This window comes from Engraulis encrasicolus, chromosome 7 (genome assembly GCF_034702125.1).
Source record: "Engraulis encrasicolus isolate BLACKSEA-1 chromosome 7, IST_EnEncr_1.0, whole genome shotgun sequence".
NCBI classification, from domain to species: Eukaryota; Metazoa; Chordata; class Actinopteri; order Clupeiformes; family Engraulidae; genus Engraulis; species Engraulis encrasicolus.
Window position 1 is genome coordinate 49557035 of NC_085863.1, and position 21337 is coordinate 49578371.

The following is a 21337-nucleotide window of genomic DNA, read 5'->3' on the forward strand; positions in this document are numbered from 1 at the left end:
CAGCCCTCCAAAAGCAAGAGTATATAATATAATATAATATAATATAATATAATATAATATAATATAATATAATATAATATAATATAATATAATATAATATAATATAGCCTAATATAATATAATAAAAAAACAACCCGTTCACACACAATAGGCATAGGCTATATTATAAATGATCAAAATTAGTGCATTAAATAATATAGTGTTGTGTGAGTGACTATGGAAAGAGGAGCCTTGGTGAGATGGGACAGTCTTATCACAGAGGCCTTCTGCCAGCAGAATGTAGTGCACTGTGATAGTAAGAAGACATACATACAATTTATCATCAGTCTCATATCTCTTAGTCCCACTGCACTAGTACCGGGCTTTGTCAGCAGATTATGTGTGTCAATTGCTATTTTAACTTTATTTGTTAAATATTTTTTTGGGATTATTGCCTTTATTTTTGACAGGTCAGTGGAGGAGAGAGAGGAAATGAGTGGGGGAGAGTGACGGGGACGGATGGGCAAATGACCCGGGCAGGAATCAAACCCAGATAGCCATCGTAGTAACCCAGTCATTAGGCCAGAGCAGGGCCAATATTTTAACTTTAGCTAAAGACTGAAATTTACAGTACATGCCTAAAAACCTTACCGTGGATTCAGCTGTGTTTCGATAATTGAAGGTCCTTAAATCTTGTACTCAGGTAGGACATAGGCCTATCTTTCATATAGACTATTATTTACGGCTTCAAATACTAACACAAACTTTAATTAAAGAAAGTGCCTGGCTTAACAGGTCGTACTGAGTCACACACAGGTCATGAGTCACACACACACACACACACACACACACACACACACACACACACACACACACACACACACACACACACACACACACACACACACACACACACACACACGTGGGTGGAGTGCAGTGTTTTGGTCAGTGGTCTGGGCACTGTACCAATATGCATTCCATCAGTGCTACAGCGCAGAAAGAACTGACCTGTCAATCTTTACCAAATGAAACAACAGTGTCACACAAGGGGAGGGACTTCTGGAGTACTAGGGTGGGGGATTCCTGGAAAATGTGTTTATTGTGGCAACACAAGATTTGGTTGCCAATAGAGCAATAAGTGAACTAAGACAACCTCCAAATTAGTCTGTAGGCCTATCTGTCGTCATAGGCTTTGAAGAGACACTGGGAATTTAAATGTTTGTCAATTTGTTTTTGTTTGTTTGTTCATTTTTTAATTATTATTTATTCATATTTCCTGCAACCTATTGTCAAACCACACAAAATATCCCTCCAGAATTCAGAGAATGTTGGTTGTAACTTTGGCTTCTGATGAGATCAGTTGAGATCTTGCACCACCTGGTGGAGAAGCGGGGAAAGGGGGGTGATTTGACCCAGAGCCATTTAATTCTCTGCTATCTGCTTTGACCTAGGTCAGTGGGGGTGCTGCAGTGCTCGTATGCGTGTGCAGGGCGCTGATATCGCACTTTCTGTGAAAAGTGGCTCAAATGCAAAAAAGAGTTGAATGTCATGCGATGTTTGAAAGGTACAGAGTGGGGAGCTAATAGGCCAGCATTAAAGTCAAATTATACAGGACTAATAAGGTCAGTTATAGATTATGGGTGCATTGTGTACAGAACAGCTGCCAAGACTACGTTGAAAAAGCTAGGGCTTGTCCAGTACCGAGCTCTGCGCGTATGTATGGGAGCCATGAAAACGTCACCAGTTGCAGCCTTACTGGTGGAGCTGGGAGATATACCTTTATGGTTAAGAAGAGATCAGTTGGCACTGGTTTACTGGGCTAACCTAAAAGGCCACCAGGAAGGTCACTTAGGCCTACACTCACTGACTAACTGTCAAGAGAGGGGAAACGACAAAATCAGAAGTTTTGGGTGGGTCATTGAAGAGAAGGCAAGAGATATGGAGATTACCTAGAAGTTTGTCCTACAGTACCTTTGTGGACCCTAGAACTGCCTTCAGTTGACCTTGGCATCCTGGAAGTGAAAGAGGAGATGGAAATAGATAAGGACTATGTGCATTGGTTTATACCGAATTTCCATGGGGACAGGTCTGTTTTATTTACAGATGCATCCAAGAGGGATGACACGAGTGGGGGCTGCATTTGCTATTCCCAAGTTAAAAGTGCCTGTTATGAAAAGACTAAGTGATGACTTGGCTGTGTTCACAGCGGAACTAGTGGCCATACTATTGGCTTTATCTTGGGTGGAATGCAACAGAATAAGGCCAGCATCAAGAATGTGCAGTCTCAGTCAAGACTTGCTATGAAATTGTTCAACTGGCAAGCAGTCTGCAGAGATCCGGTATCAGTGTAACTATGTTGTGAGGGAACAAGCTGGCAGACCAGCATGCCAAGAAAGCAACTGATCATCCTACTGTAGAAATGAATATTAAGTTGCCTACAGTAAAACATAATTTAAGAGTATAATCAAGTGCTAGATTAGGCAAAAATGGCAGGACTTATGGGACAATGGACAAACTGGTAGACACCTTTACAGTATCCAGAAAACAGTGGGACGGGACAGAGATAGGCCTACCTACAGAAGCACACAAGAAGAAGACGTGGTGTCTAGAATGACGGTAGGCCACACAGGTTTAAATAGCACATTGTTTTTATTGAAGAAGCATGAGGATGGAAAATGCATTGACTGTAACACTCTGGAAACCTCTGAGCATGTCATAGAGGAATGTGCTAATTAGCCTAGGCCTAAATATCACTGGGCGAGACAGGAGCTGAGTAGAAGTCTTAAGGGAGATAAACATTCTAGAACTAAAGCTGAAATAAATTCTTCAAAGGCAAACAGGAGAGCCATGCTTTAGTCACTTGGTTATTTTTTTTTTAAGGGAAACTGGTCTCCTATGGAGACTGTAATTGTTTTTCTTTTTTCCTTTCTTTCCTTTTCTTTCCATTTCCCTTGCTTTCCTTTTCTTTCCTTTGATTAGAGCAGTTTAGTAATTCAGACCCACACTCCATTTCAGAAGGTGGCGGTAATGCACACCAAAAGTTGCTTGCCAACCGAAAAATAGCAGGGAGAAGAAGTTCGAAACAAAGTGGCTCAAAAGAAAGAATCAACGGGTTGCCTGGCAAAGCTTTTACTGGAGCAATTACTGGAATTTAAAATAAGATTTGGGATTTGAGCTGGCTGTATGATAAGGTAAGTCATGTAATGTATAGTGTTGCAAAATATCCTTGAAGTGCACAGAGAGGGCCTGAAATAAGGCACACCAACAGCAGGACGACAGTATGTGCACAACTAAAGTAAAACAGTGACACATGACTCGAGTAGTGTGATGATAGGCTTATTACTTAGCATCTTAATTATCTAATAATTTAATGTCCTAATGTTAATACGTTGCTGTCCTCGGCGACCCTATCATTAGTAGTTATACTATATTATATTTAAAAATGGAGGCTGTTTTGATTTCGGTGGTGTCGAATCTACCGATCGTTTTTCACAGATGCTTTTAAAATAAATGACACTTGGGTTAAGGTGACCAATATATTCGCTTATGTAGACCTCCTTGCTCCTGTCGCATCATTTTTAATGGTACAGTGTTTGTGATTGAAGAGAGACCGTTGTTTGACTACAGCATTTGCTAAGCTAAGCTAATTTGACCGGGGAAACGATGCTACGTTTCTCGTCACACCCACCGATGGTGCCGCCTGATTTACAGGGTTTCGTCCGGTGGGGGATGGAGACTCCCAACTGAGATCGCTCCCGGACGTGTAGTCCCACCCGATTATATTTCACGTATTATCTTATACTGCCACATACAAGCAATTTAGGGTTAGGTTTAGGGTTAGGGTTAGATTTAGGGTTAGGGTTAGGTTTAGGGTTAAGGTTAGGGTTAGGGTTAGGAACAGAAACAAAAAACTAACATCAACAAGATAACTAGCTCCGTCATATGGCGGTGGTACCGATAGTCTGGCTAGTGGGAGCGAGATGAAAGGGGAGCGTCCTGGGTTGGGAGCGTCAATCAGGGAATCGGTTTCGTCACAGCAAAATCCCGCACACACGGCATTAGTTCATATACATCACAGTCTCCTATCCAGAATTATGTTTTGCTACCAGTTCCGTGCACTGTGTAATATTTTTAGCAGTTTCAAATGTTACCTAGCTGTTTGACAAATAGCCTTCTCCACCACCATCAAATTCTAAGTAATGGTATTCATTTGACTGGGAAAATGTCACTTTTCATAGGCCTACATGAAACGGTAATTGGATCTTCTCCATTGTCTGACATTTTCAATGAACAGCACTGTAACAACACCTATCCTGGCCACCATCCTACTTAGTCCTTTTAAAACTTCCCGGAAGTAATTGCTAAAACCAGCTTTGCTGGAAGTAGGCTACTGTTCACACACACGGGCCAAAAACTGGGCACACCTCATTCAATGCATTTTCTTCATTTTTCATGATTACTTGCAGTAGATTAGGCCTAGGCTACATTCTCAATGAAGGCATGTGTTCCTGGATATCAGGGCTTGGCAGGACCGTTTCAAGGCATTGGGGTCCATAGGAAAAAAGGGACTTTGTTAGGGCCCTTTTTTTCCTTCAGACTACTGGGGGGATTTCTATAGCGGTATGATTTCACTTTTCAGTCATTGAATTTACTGAAGTACTGGCACAGTCACAACATTGCCATTGTACACAACCAGTCACTGCTTGCCTGGTTGAGACAGGCCTGGTGTTGAACACTGGTTCCAGGGGAACAGGTTACCAAGGAGGAAGGGAGAACTGTCTGCAAAGCAACAGGGAAAGATTTATGTTAAAAAAAAAAAAATGATTCCACAGAGGTAATCAAACTCATCTCTACAGTGCTGTGTGTTACGGGTATGATTAACTTGATTAAGTGGAACTGAAGATTGGCTACTGCACCTTCGAACTCATTTAACACTGCCTTGTGTGTGACCCCAAGGGTGTTTCTGTATCCACTGCCAGTGAAGGCCAGATGGAAAGATCAGAGATAGGCAAACTATAATTACTTCTGGGATATTTTTAGATGCGTCCCACGCATCTCTATAAGAGGCTTTGGTGTCCGTCCGTCCGTCCCTCCGTCCGTCCGTCCGCCCTCCCGTGATGCGTTTCTGAATTGTGATTCCCTCTTGTGATTCCCTCTTGTGTCCACAAGGTGGCAGTCGCTCAGTGGAGTGGCAGAGCTCAGTTTTGGCCTGGAGCTCATGCGTGCAAACCAAAACGTCTACCATAATGGTTAGCAAACCGGCTACGCAGCTGATTGATTGCATTATCTGACACAACTGCAGAAGCACAGAAGTCTGTATGCATATTCCATCCATGTGTGCCATGTGTGCTAGCCGAGTTCCTAAACATTCACACAAAGACGTCTTCAGATAAGGAGGATAACTGTCAAGCGCCACACTCAACAAACTCTTCATGGTCAATAACACCAAGCGGAGCACAAAAAATAGGAAGGCATGAGACATTTGCAGATAGCGTTTCCTATGTTCAGTGTTGTTAGACTAGGCTACACAGCGTCACCACTCAAAAGAAACAACACCCTTTGAAGAAAACATCAGCCCGAACACCGGCAATCCCCTGTATTTTTTGACAATGCTGTGAGAAGTGCAGGCAAGAGAGCAACTCGCGCATTGAGCGTGGGTGGAGGAGATTACTTCGATACTTCGATTAACGCGAGCACAGGGAGAGTGAAGGCTGTGTTACTGTTGATCATACGCACACGCGTCTTTTAAAGGGTTTGTTGACAGAGAGCGCGCTTTTCGGTTTATGCACTAAATGTCTCATTGATTAGTTTATGGAACTTACGGTTTGTCTGTTAAGGTCCACGAAGACAATATCCACGTGAAAACGCAAACGCCTGCAAACCACTGTTTTGACAGAAAGACAGTTCACCTGTCGCCTAGGCCTACTCTGTTTTCTTCCCAAAGCGGCATTTAAAAATAGCCCCGTACGACTTTGTTGCGAGCGTCGATGTTGCAAAAGTCAGGTGAGCGAGAACCTGTTGTCACGATGTGGGTGTTATTAAATACAGCGCATTTGCAGTCGGCCACAAATATGAACGAGACGATGAGCTCGCACCGGTTTGCTCTACTAACACACCACGTGTGAGGAGTGGGGGGACGGGCAGTGAGGAGGAGCTGAAGTGGGGACCTGCGCAAACTTGTGTAGAGGTGTGAGACAAGACCCATATACACACGTGAGCGAGTTGTTGACCAACCAGTTCATGGGCGCGTGACCTCGGAGGCAGTCCGCCGACGAGCGCTGAAGGGGATAAGCAACTGCAGAGGTTGCAAGATCTGACTGCAGCCGCATTCATCCCGCGATAGTTTTACACCATGTGACATGTCACCTCGTCAACGCAACGTCGACGAAATTTCGAAGTTTGACAGGAAATCTAACCGTCATGCAGCATTTTCCATCCAGGGTGCATTGCTGTCTAAATGTGCATGCATGCGTTGACACATCTCGAATGCACCTAGTATTCCATGAAATCCAACATCAACGTCACTTCAAATAGGTGACAGCATCATGCACACACATGAAATAACACTTCATGGGGGGACATCACTGCTCTCATATTAAAGTGAAAAGAGAATTTCACATTTTAGTTTATTTAATGTAGGCCTATGCAAAATTGCAAATAGCCTATTCATTGAAATCTGTCCAGAAAGGGTTGTAATGTTTGCCTGTTTTTTTATGTTTGTAGGGCCTAATTATTTTTTTAAAAAAAATAAAAAATCGTGATAAAAAAAAAAAACATAAATAACAAAAATAGAGATTTTATGTTAAAAAAAATGTGATATGGGATGGGCCGATGGCCCCCCTAGCTAAATTCGCCTTAGGTCCCCAAATTGCTAAATGTAGCCTACTGTAAGGGATTATTTTGAAAAGACAGTAACATGTAATCAGCAATGCATTACAGTTTTTCAGTAACTTGCCCAACACTGTTGAAATCCTATGGTACTTTTTCAAATCCAGGCTTATACAGTACATGGTAGGCTTATTGACAAATTGCCTTGACAGGTTATGAGGAGGCCAAGGGTGCGTTTGGGCAAAAAAGGTTCAGAACGGGCATAGACAGACGCATCTGTTGTCCGCCTGGCGGACTTGTTTGCTTAGATACTTGCTTTATATGTTGCTAACTCTGTTACAGATCCTACCCATATTTACACTCTCTCTTTTTCCTTTTTAAATAGGTTGCTGTTGCAACAGTCTTGATCCATAAGAGCAGTCGACCATCGCAATGGAAAGGAAGAGGAAATCAACTGCTCTGAGGGAAGTGAGCACAGAGCCATGGAACCTGACTCCTCAAAGTGATGGTCCCCAAGATGGATCCAAGCGTTCGCGTTACAGAGATAACCCGGAGTACAGAGAGAAACAAAAACAGCATCTGAACTCACTGTACCACACTGACCCAGCCTTCAGAGAGAAGAAGCTAGAGTCCGCAAGATTATACCGGCAGAAGAAAAAGGCAAGACTATTAGAGCAGGAGGCAAAGAGTAAGGAGAACGAGGGAAAGGATGGAGGGCAGCCCACAGAGCCCCAAGTTGGATCCAAGCGGAGGGCGGATTACATTGAGAAGTCACTGTATAAGACCGACCCAGTCTACAGAAAGTTATGGATAGAGTACGTAAGAATATCCCACCAGTTGAAAAAGATGGACGAAAAACGCAAAAGTGCATCTACTGCAAAAAAGCAAAAGTGAGGTGATACAGGTTTTGATGGACTGTTCATCATTTTTGGAATAGGTGTGTTTTGGACCGTTTTTCTTTGCACAGTTTCCCCCCAATTGTTGCAAGTTACAAAAAGTAGGCCTATATTAAAAATGCACCATAGAGTATGCATCATCAAGGATTTCAACTGTTCTAAACCTGTTTTGCTGTGGCAATATGCTCGTCATCTGTTTATTGGCTTCAGAGGTTGGTGTCATCTGTGTAGGCCTGGTAATCTGGCATATAGCCGGTCGGCCGACAGCCTGTAAGCGGCTGATGCTGTTGTTTTTTATTTATTTATTTTTTTTCTCTCAGAGACGGGCTCACAATTTAAAGGGTCTTACAAAAATGACTGGATTTTTTTGGTCCCAGTCTTGCATTAGTGCACTGAAATGTACCAACCTTCCACTTCAGCCCAGTGTCTGACCACAGCAGTGAGGACAAAGATCTGTAGTATCAAATCCCTGAGCCCCCAAAACAGGGAAGATAAGCATTGTTCATTACTTGTTTTTATTACTTGTGCTATGCTACATGCTATGCCCAAAAAATAAAGGTATTTTAATTACAAAGAAAATTAGTGTCTTGGTATTCTTCAACTTTTTAAAATCAACCAAGCCTGTGACCAACGGGCACCATCTTTACTAAAAACTAGCGGTTCCAGGAAGCACTCTTAACTGGACTTGATTCTGATACTGTGACCACTTTTGTGAGGTACATTTTGAAACATTAATGGCTATATTTCAATTTTCAAATTAGTTTGCATGACCAATACATTGAAGCAGCTATACAAGTTGTACTCTGGCTTCTGGTCATTGCGTCAAAGTGTATTTTTTCAGTGTTGTCTCGTGAAAAGATATACTTAGAAATCTGCAGAAATGTGAGGGGTATTCTCATTTCTGTGACGTCACGGGTAACAGGGTAACACAGGTTAAAGCCCTACAGTGGTGAACCTCAGGGCAGGATGATGATAGTCAATCTTTCTCAGCCTTCGAGCTGAAGCATTCATATACAGCAGATCTTCATAGTCTAAAATGTCAAATTTGTAGGATATTGAATAATAAAATAGATAACAATAATGTCACATGCAGGACTATATTTATTAAAATTAACACATGGCACAGTGGTGTAACCCATTGTTGACGATTCAGGAGAAAAGAGGAACTGCTGGAGGGATTTTAGTGCCGCTCACTAGAGGGTGCATAAATAAATCCCATTAGCATTGCAGCATTATTGGGAATGACAAATGCTCTCTTCCTGAAGTAATCTTAGTGGTATGAGACAGTCTTATCACAGAGAAATCCTGTCAGCAGTAGTGTAGGACTACAATAAGATATAAGTAGTGCTCAAAATGTTTTATCAGTAGTCTCAGTAATTTCTTGAAATAGTCCAATTGCACATGTACCAGGATTTGTCTGCAGCCTATGAGGATCAGTTGCTATTGTAAGATTAGTTCAAGACCGAAATTAATGTAGTAAAATGTTCTAAAAAGCCTTGACAATAAATTCATTTTCTTTGCTTTGGTCATTGAAGGTCTCAGAAATGTACCATCACATATCACATTCCATAGGCTAGAGCCTATATTCTTTACATGTTGCCTACTGTGCTTGATATGCAAACATTTTGCTTTGAAAGTTTACCAAGTAATAAACAGATATTTTCTAGTATGGTTCAAGAACAGTCATTTTTGCAGCTAAAAACTTCAAAATGGCGGACCTGACCAGGGAGAAGATCCCCCTTTTCATGTGTGAAAAGTGCAATTTTTCCAGTCATAATGAATACCTAGAATTTGATGGTGGTGGTAAGTATTCATGAAAAAGGTAACATTAGTGAATGGGCAGCATGCATTCTGGAAATAAACAACAAAAAATCTCACACAGTGTCCCTTTAAAGAAAGTAATGTGCTTGTCGTATAATGTTGGTCCTACTGAGTCATAAACTAAGTACACATATGATGGGTGGTGTTTTCATCAGTGTTGGACAGTGGACACTGTAGGCCTACCAACACTATGCATTCCATCAGTTACCTGACTCTTGCCATCTGATATGCTCTCCGAACGCAGCCAGATTATGTAAATCAGGTTATTCCATCAGTGCTACAGTTAGCCCAAAAGTGACATTTTCTGCCCATTCCGCCTGGTATGCATAAGCTATTTTTACTGTTTGCTTATATACCATGGCATAAATGCTTTCAAATCCATTTGATATTTAATTAACACTATTAATAGAAGAAATTTTGCACCTCAAAGTGACTCTGTATCTTGAAAATACCCCCCCCCACACACCCCTCTTTAAAATTAAGAAAATAACACAAAACAGAGTTTTTTTTCACCTGTTCTGCCCTTTGTATGCATTCACTTTTCTTTACAGTCTGCCCATATATATTACAGGCTCTAGGCCCAATAAGAGGACATACAACATTGGTGAATTCAGGCAAATTGGGCCACTTTGGGCCATTCACTTGCAAAAAAGTGGCCCAATTTCCCTGAATTCTCCATGAAAATAGACATCAAAAGAAGGAGAGGGGGGGGGGGGAGAAAGGTTGCATACGCATGTACAAAAATACCATCAGTCATGACAGTCTTAAGAAGCAGCCATACCAGTGCTTCTACATGATTGATATCTGACAGAGCTGCATCTGGGGCTTGTGAGAATCCTTGTAATACAGTTTTGAGACAGTTTTCCAGACGACAAATGAACTTAAACATCAACTTCTTAAAGAGAGCCTGTGAAGTCACAAAATACTTCACTAGCACTGCAACTTCAAGGGGTTTTCAGCAATATAGTCACGCAATCATGATATTAGCATACTTCATTATGCTACTTGGAATTTACGCAGGGTCTTTAGCTGACCCATAATGGGACTGCATACATAGGAGTAGGCCTACAGTAAGCATGAAACAAGTTTACTTTCACATCATCAGAACAAACTTGTCTAACTAACATTTTTGCTTGGACATGCAACACTCATCTCTGTCTATACAGTTGAGGACGATATTATTAGCCCCCCTCCTGAAATTAGACATATCTCTTTTTGATCATTGAGAATGATCATTATTAATAAATGTATGTTATTCTGGAAACGAATACACCATGGAGATAGTATCCAATAAGTTAAATTTGGACTTTTCCATTTTCACAATGAGTTTAAACAAAAAAGTGTAAAAATGGCAAGGACAAAATTATTAGCCCCCTTATCATTAATAGTCAATACAGTGCCATTTATGAACAAAAATTGACATCAGGCGCTTTGATTAGTTGTTAACTATGTTGGCACATGTCCTACCAGGGATTTTGGCCCATTTTCTTCATTGCAAATAGTTAAGCTGGTCCAAATTGCATGGGTGTTGAGGATGGACATTCATTTTCAGCACTCTTCAAATACTATCTAAAGGATTGAGGTCTAAACCACTCCATGACCATGGTTTTAGTATCCTTGAAGAACATTTGAACTATTTTGGATGCAAGTTTTGGGTTATTATCTTATTGAAAGATCCAGTGAAGATCTTAACTCCCTCTATGAGCATATTTTTGCAAGGTCACTTTCCACATTCTATCATAATTTTCAGTTTTTATGGTGCCGTACACCCAAACAAGGTTTCCTGTGGCTGAGGCTGCCACAGAATGACGCATCCACCACCATGTTTAATTGTGGAAACCATCTTATAACGATTCAAGGCCTATCCCTTTCTTCACCTGACAGAAGCAGAATTCATGCATCAAAGCAGGTGCAATTGAATATCATCAGATGAAAGCAGAGACGTTCAAAACTCATTTTTGACTTTCAAATGTTCACAGGCAAAGCTCAATAATACTCTGATATGCGCTGCCTTTAGAAAAGGGGTTCTTCTGTGATGATGGCCCAAAGCCCAATATGATGACAAGCCCTAACAACTGTCTCTCTTGGGGGGGAAAAAACCTCCAGGTGAGGCCAGGTCAATAACAATCATCTAGGCAGGTGTCCAATGCTTCTTTGGTCTAATGAGGCTAAGCAGTTTCCACAGTTACACAAAGTGGAAGGGCATCAAGTTTAGTCTGTTATTCAGCCTCAGACACAGGGAGTCTGGGTCTGAATCTGGATTGCTGGGTCTTCCAACAACATTGTAACCCAAAGCATACATTTAGATTAGTTCAGAGGATCTTCAAGGACACTAAAACCATGATATTGGAATCACCCGCTCATAGTCCAGTCCTCAATCCCACTGAGAATCTGTGGTTAATGTCTATGCTCAGCATCCATACGATTTGGACCAGCTAGAACACTTTGCAGTGAAGAAATGGGCCAAAATCCCTAGTGGGGCACGAGCCAACCTAGGTAGCAACTTATCAGAGCCTGTTGTCAGTTTTGGTTCATAAATGGCGCCATATTGACTATTAATGATCAGGGGGCTAATAATTTTGTCCTTGTCATTTTTGCCCTTTTTTGTTTAAACTCATCGTAACAATAGAAAAATCCAAATTCAACTCATTGAACATTATCTTCATCAGTGTATTTGTTTCCAGAATAACAGAAATGGTGAATAATGGTAATTCTTACTGAGAAATCAAGAGAAATGTCTAATTTCAGGAGGGGGGCTAATAATATCGTCCTCAACTGTATGTCAGTATCATCTCCCTTCTCAGTGATAATGTGCCCAAGATATTTTGTACTGCCTGATACACATATTGATTGCCCTGGCAGATAAAACGTTAGAACTTTACAATCTTCCTTGGCTCTATCAACACAACACTATTTTTTGCATTATACTGTACATCAAACTAATCCCCATGCTCAGAGCACACATTCAGGAGTTGCTGAAACCCAACAGTGCTGGGGAACATAATAGCCAGATCATCTGCATACATCAAATGGTTTAAAACTGTGTTTCCATCAGACATCCTGTCTTACACCTCCCCAGTTGTTTGGAGAGGTTGAACAGGGCTAGAGATGGGAGTCCCCCTTGTCTAACTCCATTGCCTACACAGAAAGGAGTAGAACGACTGTTTCCACATTTCACCTGCATAATATGCATACCAGTATGCTGTATGCAGTATACTGGTATGATTTGCATACCAGTAAACCAGAATCCGTATGATGCACCTCAAACTTTTCCACAACTAGAGACAGAATTAAGGTCTCAATTTGCTGTCGAGCTGCCCTTTTGCTTTCTGTAAAGGGGTGGGGAACCTTTTTAATTCGAAGTGCCACTTTGGATTGCTTCAGGGGTCGTAAAAGTCCTCCAAGGGTTAAAACCAGGATTTCCCCCTGCACTTAAGGCCTATATTGAAGGCAGCCACCTTTACAACAGACCCCACCTTCTCTAGGTCCCCTGAATATAACTGAATTGTATTGCAAATGGAATTTTAAGATTCCTTTACAAAATATGTCATAGTTCATATGAAGCTGCATAATATTCAAATTATATCGGGGGGCTGATAAAACGGCCTCGAGACATAGGTTCCCCACCCCTGTCCTAGTGCACTGTATATCCTTGTAGTATCCTCGTCAAAGACATCAGATTCCCCAGCACTTTTCCAATGTCCAAACATAGTGTTGCCTACTTCTATCACAGCTGAGCTCGCCTCACTGATAGAATATGACTGTCAGCTGGGGATTTCAATGGTTTGCTTGCAGTCAACCAGCAGCCACAATGTATTATGTAAATGTACCTTATCACATTAGAACATTGCAACATCTGACAGATGAACCAAAGTATTCTCTCAAGATATTTATATGTATCTTTCATGATAAAAGGGGGGAAATGGGGCAAAAAACATGTCCGATTTAGTTTTTTGGGTGGGGTGGGGGTTTATTTCATGATAGGTACCAACTTCCAATACAAAATATCTCTCAAATGACCCAATGCACCATCCCTGAAGTGGGCGTAATCATTTTCCAAAATTTTGATTTTTAGGCCATTTATCCCCCTCCCCTACTACAGTGCAGAAAGAACTGACCTGTCAATCAATACAAGGGGAGAGACTTTCTGAGGACTACGATGGGAGTTTCTTGGAAAATGTGGCAACACAAGATGTGAATTGGTTGCCAACAGAGCAATATGTGAACTGAGACATCCTACAAATTATCTGCAGGCCTATCTTCTTCTGACATAAGCTTTGGAGAGTTAGACCTAAGGCCAGAGACGGTTTAAATGCATTAGAATAGAGAATCTTTGCTAAGGCCCACTGGAAATCATGGTTGGTGTCTTTCTTTCTTCTCCCACAACATATTTTCAGTTGAGATCTGACACCACCTGGTGGTGAAAAGGGGAAAGAGGTCTGGTGAGGATGGAGCCTTCCCCTGTGCAGTGCGTTGCTAAGCAACAGTGGAGAGACTACAGGAAGAGAGTGAAATGTGTTTATTACCAGCAGCGCAAACCAAAGGGGTTGCCTGATAAAGAGGGGCAATTTAAAGTCAAATTAAATCTCAACAAAGGGATTTGCTGGCCCACTGTATGATAAGGTAAGCCCTGTGAAATGTAGTATGGTAAAAGATCCTTGAAGTCCACTGAAAGGGCCGAAACAGAGAGGCATAACAAACCCATGTGCACAGACGAGTGTCATCAGTAGACAGTAGCCTAGGTATAAACTATTGTTTAGCATCTCCATTCATGATGCTAATGTGAGGGAGGTGCCCGTTTTAAAAAGTAGGTAATTTTCGACTCTGACTCGACCCCATCATCAGCAGCAGTCTGTGTTTTTGCTCAAGAGGAGTGGGTGAGAGTGCACCAAAATGTGATGCGTGAAAGGGAAACATTGTTCTGATTAAAACAAATAATCCAGTCTATATCCTCTTTAAGTGGAGTTAAATCTGCCTGACACGACCTAACAACTTGAATTAAATCTAATTCTCTGAGGTAAATCCACAGCTCTTAGCCTATAGGCAACAGACTGTGGTTTTAAATCGTTCCCTGTTGCTTTGCCGCCAGTCCCCTGCACCCTGGATAAACACTTTGAATTTTTTTTTAAAGAAAATAAATGGTCAAAATAAGACAAAGCATGTTATGTTTCAACCCTCAAACAATGCAAATAAAAGAAGGTGCTAGCCTATTCACTTTAAAATAATATTGTAATAAATAATGTTTAAACTTTAAGGGCCCTAACCCTGGATTCACATATTTCTTTCATCTTGACATTGCCATCCTATGTGCTCCACCCAGATTTTGGCTCTGGCTTTCGCCCAGGCTAATGCTCTCCGCCAGTCTTTCACATTGTCCTTGGATGACTTAATTCCACATCCAGTGCAAATATTAAAGTGGTTAAGCTTTGTTTGATGGCTTGTGACCACCCCTCTTCCTTTTGATCACATCAGAAGTTTTCTGTGTTACTCAGGCCCAGAGACTGGGCTGCCATGATGGGGTATTGATCTGGTGATCTTCACATTTTGACCAAGCTGTGTGGCTTTGACCATTCTACCATTGTCCTGCTGAAAAAGACAATGCTCAGAGTTGGGGGACATTGTCAGAGTAGCGCTTAAACAGTTATTCCAAGATAACTTGTGTGTCGCTTCAGTAACAGGCTCTTTCTCAGAGATGAAGCTGACCATTTCCTAGCCTGATTATCATGACTTTCAAATCCCTTTGAGGCTTTGTCTGCTGATCCTTCCGATCCTTCTCAACGTTGAGAAACACCATTTTAAACCAAACATTTTCTAAGTCGCAATTAGGGATGTTAACCGGTAACCGATAGTCGACCGGATCAATGTTAACTGGTTAAAATGTTCTGCCACCGGTTAACCGGTTGTAATAATAATAATAATGATAATAATAATTTCCTCCCCAAAAGCCCCAAAAGCCCCAAAAAACGATAATTTTGAGGTTTTAGTACAATGATTCAGAATTTTCCATCTGGCAACAGTGGCTGGACATGGCAGACAGGCAAAAAAGGCTTATGTGCAAAATAGAATTTTTAAAAATCAGTGCTGTGCATATCAGGCACGCAAACCTTGTATAATTTATGATTACCGGTTAATCACCGGTTAATGAGTCTCAGTAGCCGGTTAAGAGTTTTTTCAATTTTCGCCATCCCTAGTCGCAATAGAACGTCTCTGCTTAAACCACGTCACTGCCTTGAACACGCCTCTACCCAGGACCGTTGGAGATGCTCAAAGTTGATTGGTTCCCGACAAAGTGGGTGGAGTTCCCCTGCCAGGGGGAGGCAGGGGAATTCAGAGGGCCCTTCTCAAAACCTAGGACTGTGCACTTCCAAGTGTAAGTTATCAGCCTAATTAGTCACACCCAGTGATTAGATAAGTTTTACTCTTTATTAGTCACACCCAATGATTGGATACTCTTTGGTGAACTCTACGGACTATCCAATCACTGGGCGTGACTAATTTGGCTGATACACTTGGAAGTGCACTGTCCTAGGTTTTGAGAAGGGCCCAGATTGTACCCGAACAAGCTCTTTTCCTGAGCAAGTGTAGCAGAGCCGAAGATGTTGCATCACTGCGAGGACGGAGCCTGGAATCGATTCTAGCCTGGCTGAATTATCCTCAGATCACATATTTTCTGCCAAATTTCACAGCGGATGCAAGAAGACACTGTGGAGAACTCTCCAAACCACTATCTAACTATTGGATTACGAGGTGTTGGATTGGATGTGAAATCTACCTGGGGATTGGTGATAATTTGAGGGTGCTTCCGGACAAGTGGCTTAAGCAACATACAAAGTTGTCTTGGAGGAAAACTAGTTTTCTGTTCTGACAATGCCCCTGAACTCCAAAGACCTTTAAAAAAATAATTTTTAAAAGGACAATGCATTCAAGCAACGCAGCTTGGTCAATCAAGGTGTGGCTGGAGGACCACACGATCAATACCCTGTTATGGTCAGTCCGAAACTCCAGGCCCGAGCCCCATTGAAAACCTCTTGAATGGGATGAAGAGGAAGCTGGATGGTCACAAATCATCAACCCAAGCGCCGCAGCTTGAATTCTTGCACCAGGGCAGGAATAAAGTCATCCAAGGAACAGTGTGAAAGACTGGTAGAATACAAACATACAAAACACACAAAAACAGTGATTAAAAATCAGGCTTATTCCACCAAATGTTGGTTTCTGGACACTTCCCAAGTTAAAACATTTCTATGTTGGTTTAATGAAGGTCAGAGTAGGTGGTGATGTTGAGAGCTCATTGTATGGACTTAACTTTGTTATAATTTGGCCAACACATACAGTACAGATACATAGACACTGAAATGGACAAACTGCACAGTCAAGCAAGCACACAGACGTACATGTGAGATGGCGGATTTCTGACTTTTTTTCTCTTGATTGTTTCTCGTAGAGTTGTGACTTTTTTCTCAGAATAATACCATCATGTTATTACTTGCTTTATGTTGCCACCTCTGTTATATTCTACCCATATATTTACACTTTTCTTTTCTTTTTTTAAATAGGTTGTTGTGGAAGTAACATTACAACAAGAGCAGTCAACCATCACAATGCCAAGGAGGAGCAGAAGATCATATGCTGCGAGAGAACGAGAGAGGTTGCGCAAGGAACTGTGGACACGTAATGGTGTGAAGATGTCACATCGTGCCGTCCAGACTTCCCAGCGGTGCCTAGCAGGGCCCATCCTTGAGGAACGTCGACGAGAAATCCTGGACCTCGTCAGCTCTGTAATGTATCTGGCCCATCTGCAACACACGGATGAAACTAGGTGGACATTTGATGATGTTATGAGAGCGGCGAACACATTGACCGATCAAATCACAAAGGCAGGAAGTTGCAGCTTGAACAACAGATATGTGAATTTCAATGACCTACCAGAAAAGGTTCAAACCCACCAAGGCCAATACTGTATGAATAGATGCAAGACTTTGAGTGGGTCGTTATTCCTGAAGTCAACTGAGGGCGAGAGTGACAGTAGTGTCAGCCTCTTAGCTGGGCTCCGAGACCTCGGGACCACATATTCCCAGGCCTTGCTGATGGTTGGTGCTTCGTTTGCCAGTGTTTTCCAGGATCCACATGGCCAATTTGGGTTTTTCCATTCACGTTCTGCCAGTGCCAGTGAAAGAAGAAGATGTTGTGAGGAATACGGGGTTGCTGCTGGGATGGAATCCTTTGCCACATTGCCTGAGCTGGCTGACCGGCTGGTGCAGTTCTTCGGGAACTTGTTGCACCTCGATACAAAAGAGTATTCTCTCTTACCAGTGTCTTTTACCAGAGTAAAATCGGAACAGTGTATCGAAGAGGTAAGTGAGATGGAGGAAACACAGAATCCTGAAACACAGGGAATGGTGGCCCTAGGCTCCCCATCTCTTCCTAGACCTTACCGGCCAAGGTCAAAGAGGAAAAGGGACCGCCACACTCAAAGGATGAGATACCATATGCAGAAACAGCTGCTGAAAGAAGGAAAGAAAAGAGATGCGTCAGAGCTAAAAGCGTTCAAGAACGCTTTCCAAGCCCGATATTACAATGAGCCTGATTTCAAGAGGAGCTTAGAGCAAGAGGAAAAGGAGGAAAAGAGAAAGGAGAGCTACCAGTTGAGAAAACAACGCCAAAAATTGAAATATCACACTGACCCAGCCTTCAGAGAGAAGACGAAGGAGTATTCAAGATTGTACTACCAGTTGAAAAAGACAAGACTATTAGTGCAGGAGGCAAAGGAAAAGGAGGAAAAGAGAAAGGAGAGCTACCAGTTGAGAAAACAACGCCAAAAATTGAAATATCACACTGACCCAGCCTTCAGAGAGAAGACGAAGGAGTATTCAAGATTGTACTACCAGTTGAAAAAGACAAGACTATTAGTGCAGGAGGCAAAGGAAAAGGAGGACAAGAAAAATGAAGGAGCAGAGCCCACAGAGCCATGCAACCTGACTCCTCAAAGTGATGCCCCCCAAGATGGATCCAAGCAGAGGACGCATTACAGTATTGACCTGGTGCTCCGAGAGAGATAAAAAAAACATCATCTGTAGTCATTGTACCGCACTGACCCAGCCTTCAGAGAGAAAAGGAAACTACCAGTCGAAAAAGATGAGCAAAAGCAAAAGTGCATCTGATCAACCGCCATTATTGCAGGTCAGGTGATACAGGGTTTTGATAGACTATAAATCATTTTCAGATTAGGTGTTTTGTTCAATGTTTGTTTGCTCACTTTTTATTGCAAGTTTATAACAAGTATGTTAACATTTCACCATATAATATAAATTCTCAGTTTTGGTGGTAACTTGGTTAAACTTTTTTGCAAACAAATGTGATTTTCTGAGACAGCATGGGGAATAAAACAACGAGGAAATTGCTCGACATAATAAAGGATCTTCTAAACCTGTCTTGCTGTAGGCTACCGTTCTGTTCGTTATCGGTTTGGTTCCAGAGCTTAGTGTTTTCTGTGCAGGCCTAATCGGGCATTTCACCTAAAAAATAAAATAATAAAAGTGAGATCAAATGCTAAATTTAGATTCCTTTCTATTTGTCTTCACCAAGGCACTGCAAAAAGTATAGTTAAAAATGTCTTTATTATTATGACATGTCCATTAAGGACTTAAGGACTATTACATGCCCTGAAGAAGGCCCAACTGCCGCTGCGTGTGGGCAATTTTAAAGTCCTTAATGGACATGTCACACTAATAAAGACATTTTTAACTATACTTTTTGGAGTGCCTTGGTGAAGAAAAGCTTTTTCTCTTTTCAAGCAACTTTTTTGACATTGAACCTTGAACCAACGAGCACCCATAAGAATACTTTTTTCATCTTTCTAAAGGGCCTGAGCACGCCTCGGACTTCCAAACATCCTTTCTATTTATATCCTTTAAGCTTAATCCAAAGGTGATTGAATTTTTCCCACTCTTCACACCCATTCACGCCCATTACACCTTCTCTCGCCAGTTGAGTTGGTGATTAATTGTGATTATTTTTTGAATTACCGGTAACACATTCATCGATTATAGTTGATTAATAAACACATTTTTGACATCTTTCATTGGTGCATCCTTCCACTTCAGCCCAGTGTCTGACCACGGCAGTGAGGACAAAGGTCTATAATACCAAATCCCTGAGCCCCCAAAACAGGGATATACTGAAATACTTTCTACCATCTTCAATGTAATGTAATTTTGTGTGTAGGGTTCTCTTCTGCATTATAAGCCGTTTAAATTGGACTGAAGTTCACATGCACTCTTCCATCTTGGGAATACAGCCTTCAGCAAGTTCCCTCCAGTTAGATAGTAGGAGGTCCCAATTCTACTGGCATCCCAATGCGTTTTTTTTTGTGGTAAGAGGTAGAAGTCCCATCTCCCGCTATACAGTGCCCTCCATAATTATTGGCACCCCTGGTTGAGATGTGTTAAAAGCCTTAAAATAAATTCAGTGTTTATTGCAGAAGAATACTGTCACACTGAAAATTTTAGGAAAATGTAGCCTTCAACTCAAATGAATTGTAGGAAAATAAAAAAAATCCCTGACTAAAAAATAATTATTTTTCATTAGATCACCTGTTCCACAATTATTGGCACCCTTAACAATTCCCAGGAAATAAATATAATTGAAGCATTTCTGTCATTTCTACAGTAGTTTACAAAGTTTACCAGAGTATGTAGGAACATTTAATTAGTAATTCATCACTTCCTGTTTCCCTGGGGTATAAATATGACGTGACACCGAGGCCATTTCTCTTATCCACTCTTAAACATGGGAAAGACAAAGGAACACAGCATACAAGTGAGGCAGATGTGCGTCGACCTTCACAGGTCAGGCAGAGGCTACAAGAAGATTGCCACTCAACTGCAGCTGCCCATATCTACTGAGAGAGGAATAATTAAGAAGTTCAAAACAACTGGAACAGTGGTAAACAAGCCTGGACGAGGACCCAAGTTTATTTTGCCACCACGCACAGTGAGGAGGATGGTAAGAGAAATCAAAATATCTCCAAAGCTCACTGTTACAGAATTACAACAAATGGTAGCATCCTGGGGTCACAAAGTCTCCAAATCAACCATCAGGCGCTGTCTACACGCCAACAAGCTGTTTGGGAGGCATGCACGGAGAAAACCTTTCCTCACCCACAATCATAAACGTAAACGTCTGGAGTTCGCCCAGCGGTATTGGGGCTTCAACTGGGACCGTGTGCTTTGGTCAGATGAGACCAAGATTGAGCTTTTTGGCAACAAACACTCTAAGTGTGTCTGGCGTGCCACGAAAGATGCGCATGCTGAAAAGCACCTCATACCCACTGTGAAGTATGGGGGTGGGTCAGTGATGCTGTGGGGCTGTTTCACTTCCAAAGGCCCTGGGAAGCTTGTTAGGGTGAATGGCATCATGAATGCTTTGAAATACCAGGACATTTTAAATCAAAATCTGTTGCCCTCTGCCAAAAAGCTGAAGATGGGTCGTCACTGGGTCTTTCAGCAAGACAATGACCCTAAACATACGGCCAAATCTACACAGAAATGGTTAACCAGACACAAAATCAAGCTCCTCCCATGGCCATCTCAGTCCCCAGACCTCAACCCCATTGAGAACCTGTGGGGTGAGCTGAAGAGGAGAGGACCCAGGTCTCTGGATGATTTAGAGAGATTCTGCAAAGAGGAATGGCTGAAGATCCCTCTTTCTGTCTTTTCCCATCTTGTGAAACATTATAGGAGAAGATTAGGTGCTGTTTTGTTGGCAAAAGGGGGTTGTACAAAATATTAACAACAGGGGTGCTAATAATTGTG

The 21337-nt window shown here is 41.8% G+C and overlaps 1 protein-coding gene and 1 long non-coding RNA gene across 3 annotated transcripts; both read left to right on the forward strand.

Annotated features, from left to right (window-relative positions):
* The first annotated feature begins 2823 nt into the window (after window positions 1–2823).
* LOC134453053 (uncharacterized) lies at window positions 2824–7778 on the forward strand. The gene is made up of 2 exons (XR_010035543.1): window positions 2824–3170; window positions 7193–7778. It is a non-coding gene; the product is annotated as an uncharacterized LOC134453053 (long non-coding RNA).
* A 6250-nt stretch (window positions 7779–14028) lies between these two features.
* Window positions 14029–19850, forward strand: LOC134453054 (uncharacterized). 2 transcript variants are annotated; one of them, XR_010035544.1, is made up of 3 exons: window positions 14029–14147; window positions 17081–18704; window positions 19749–19850. XR_010035544.1 is itself a non-coding variant. In XM_063203822.1 (2 exons), the coding sequence occupies exon 2, from the start codon at window positions 17126–17128 to the stop codon at window positions 18581–18583; it is 1458 nt and encodes a 485-aa protein (XP_063059892.1). In that variant the 5' UTR covers window positions 14029–14147; window positions 17081–17125; the 3' UTR covers window positions 18584–18954. The 2 variants fall into 2 exon arrangements, 1 of the variants encoding a protein (XP_063059892.1); XM_063203822.1 differs by lacking the exon at window positions 19749–19850 and having other exon boundaries at window positions 17081–18954.
* The last annotated feature ends 1487 nt before the right edge of the window (window positions 19851–21337 follow it).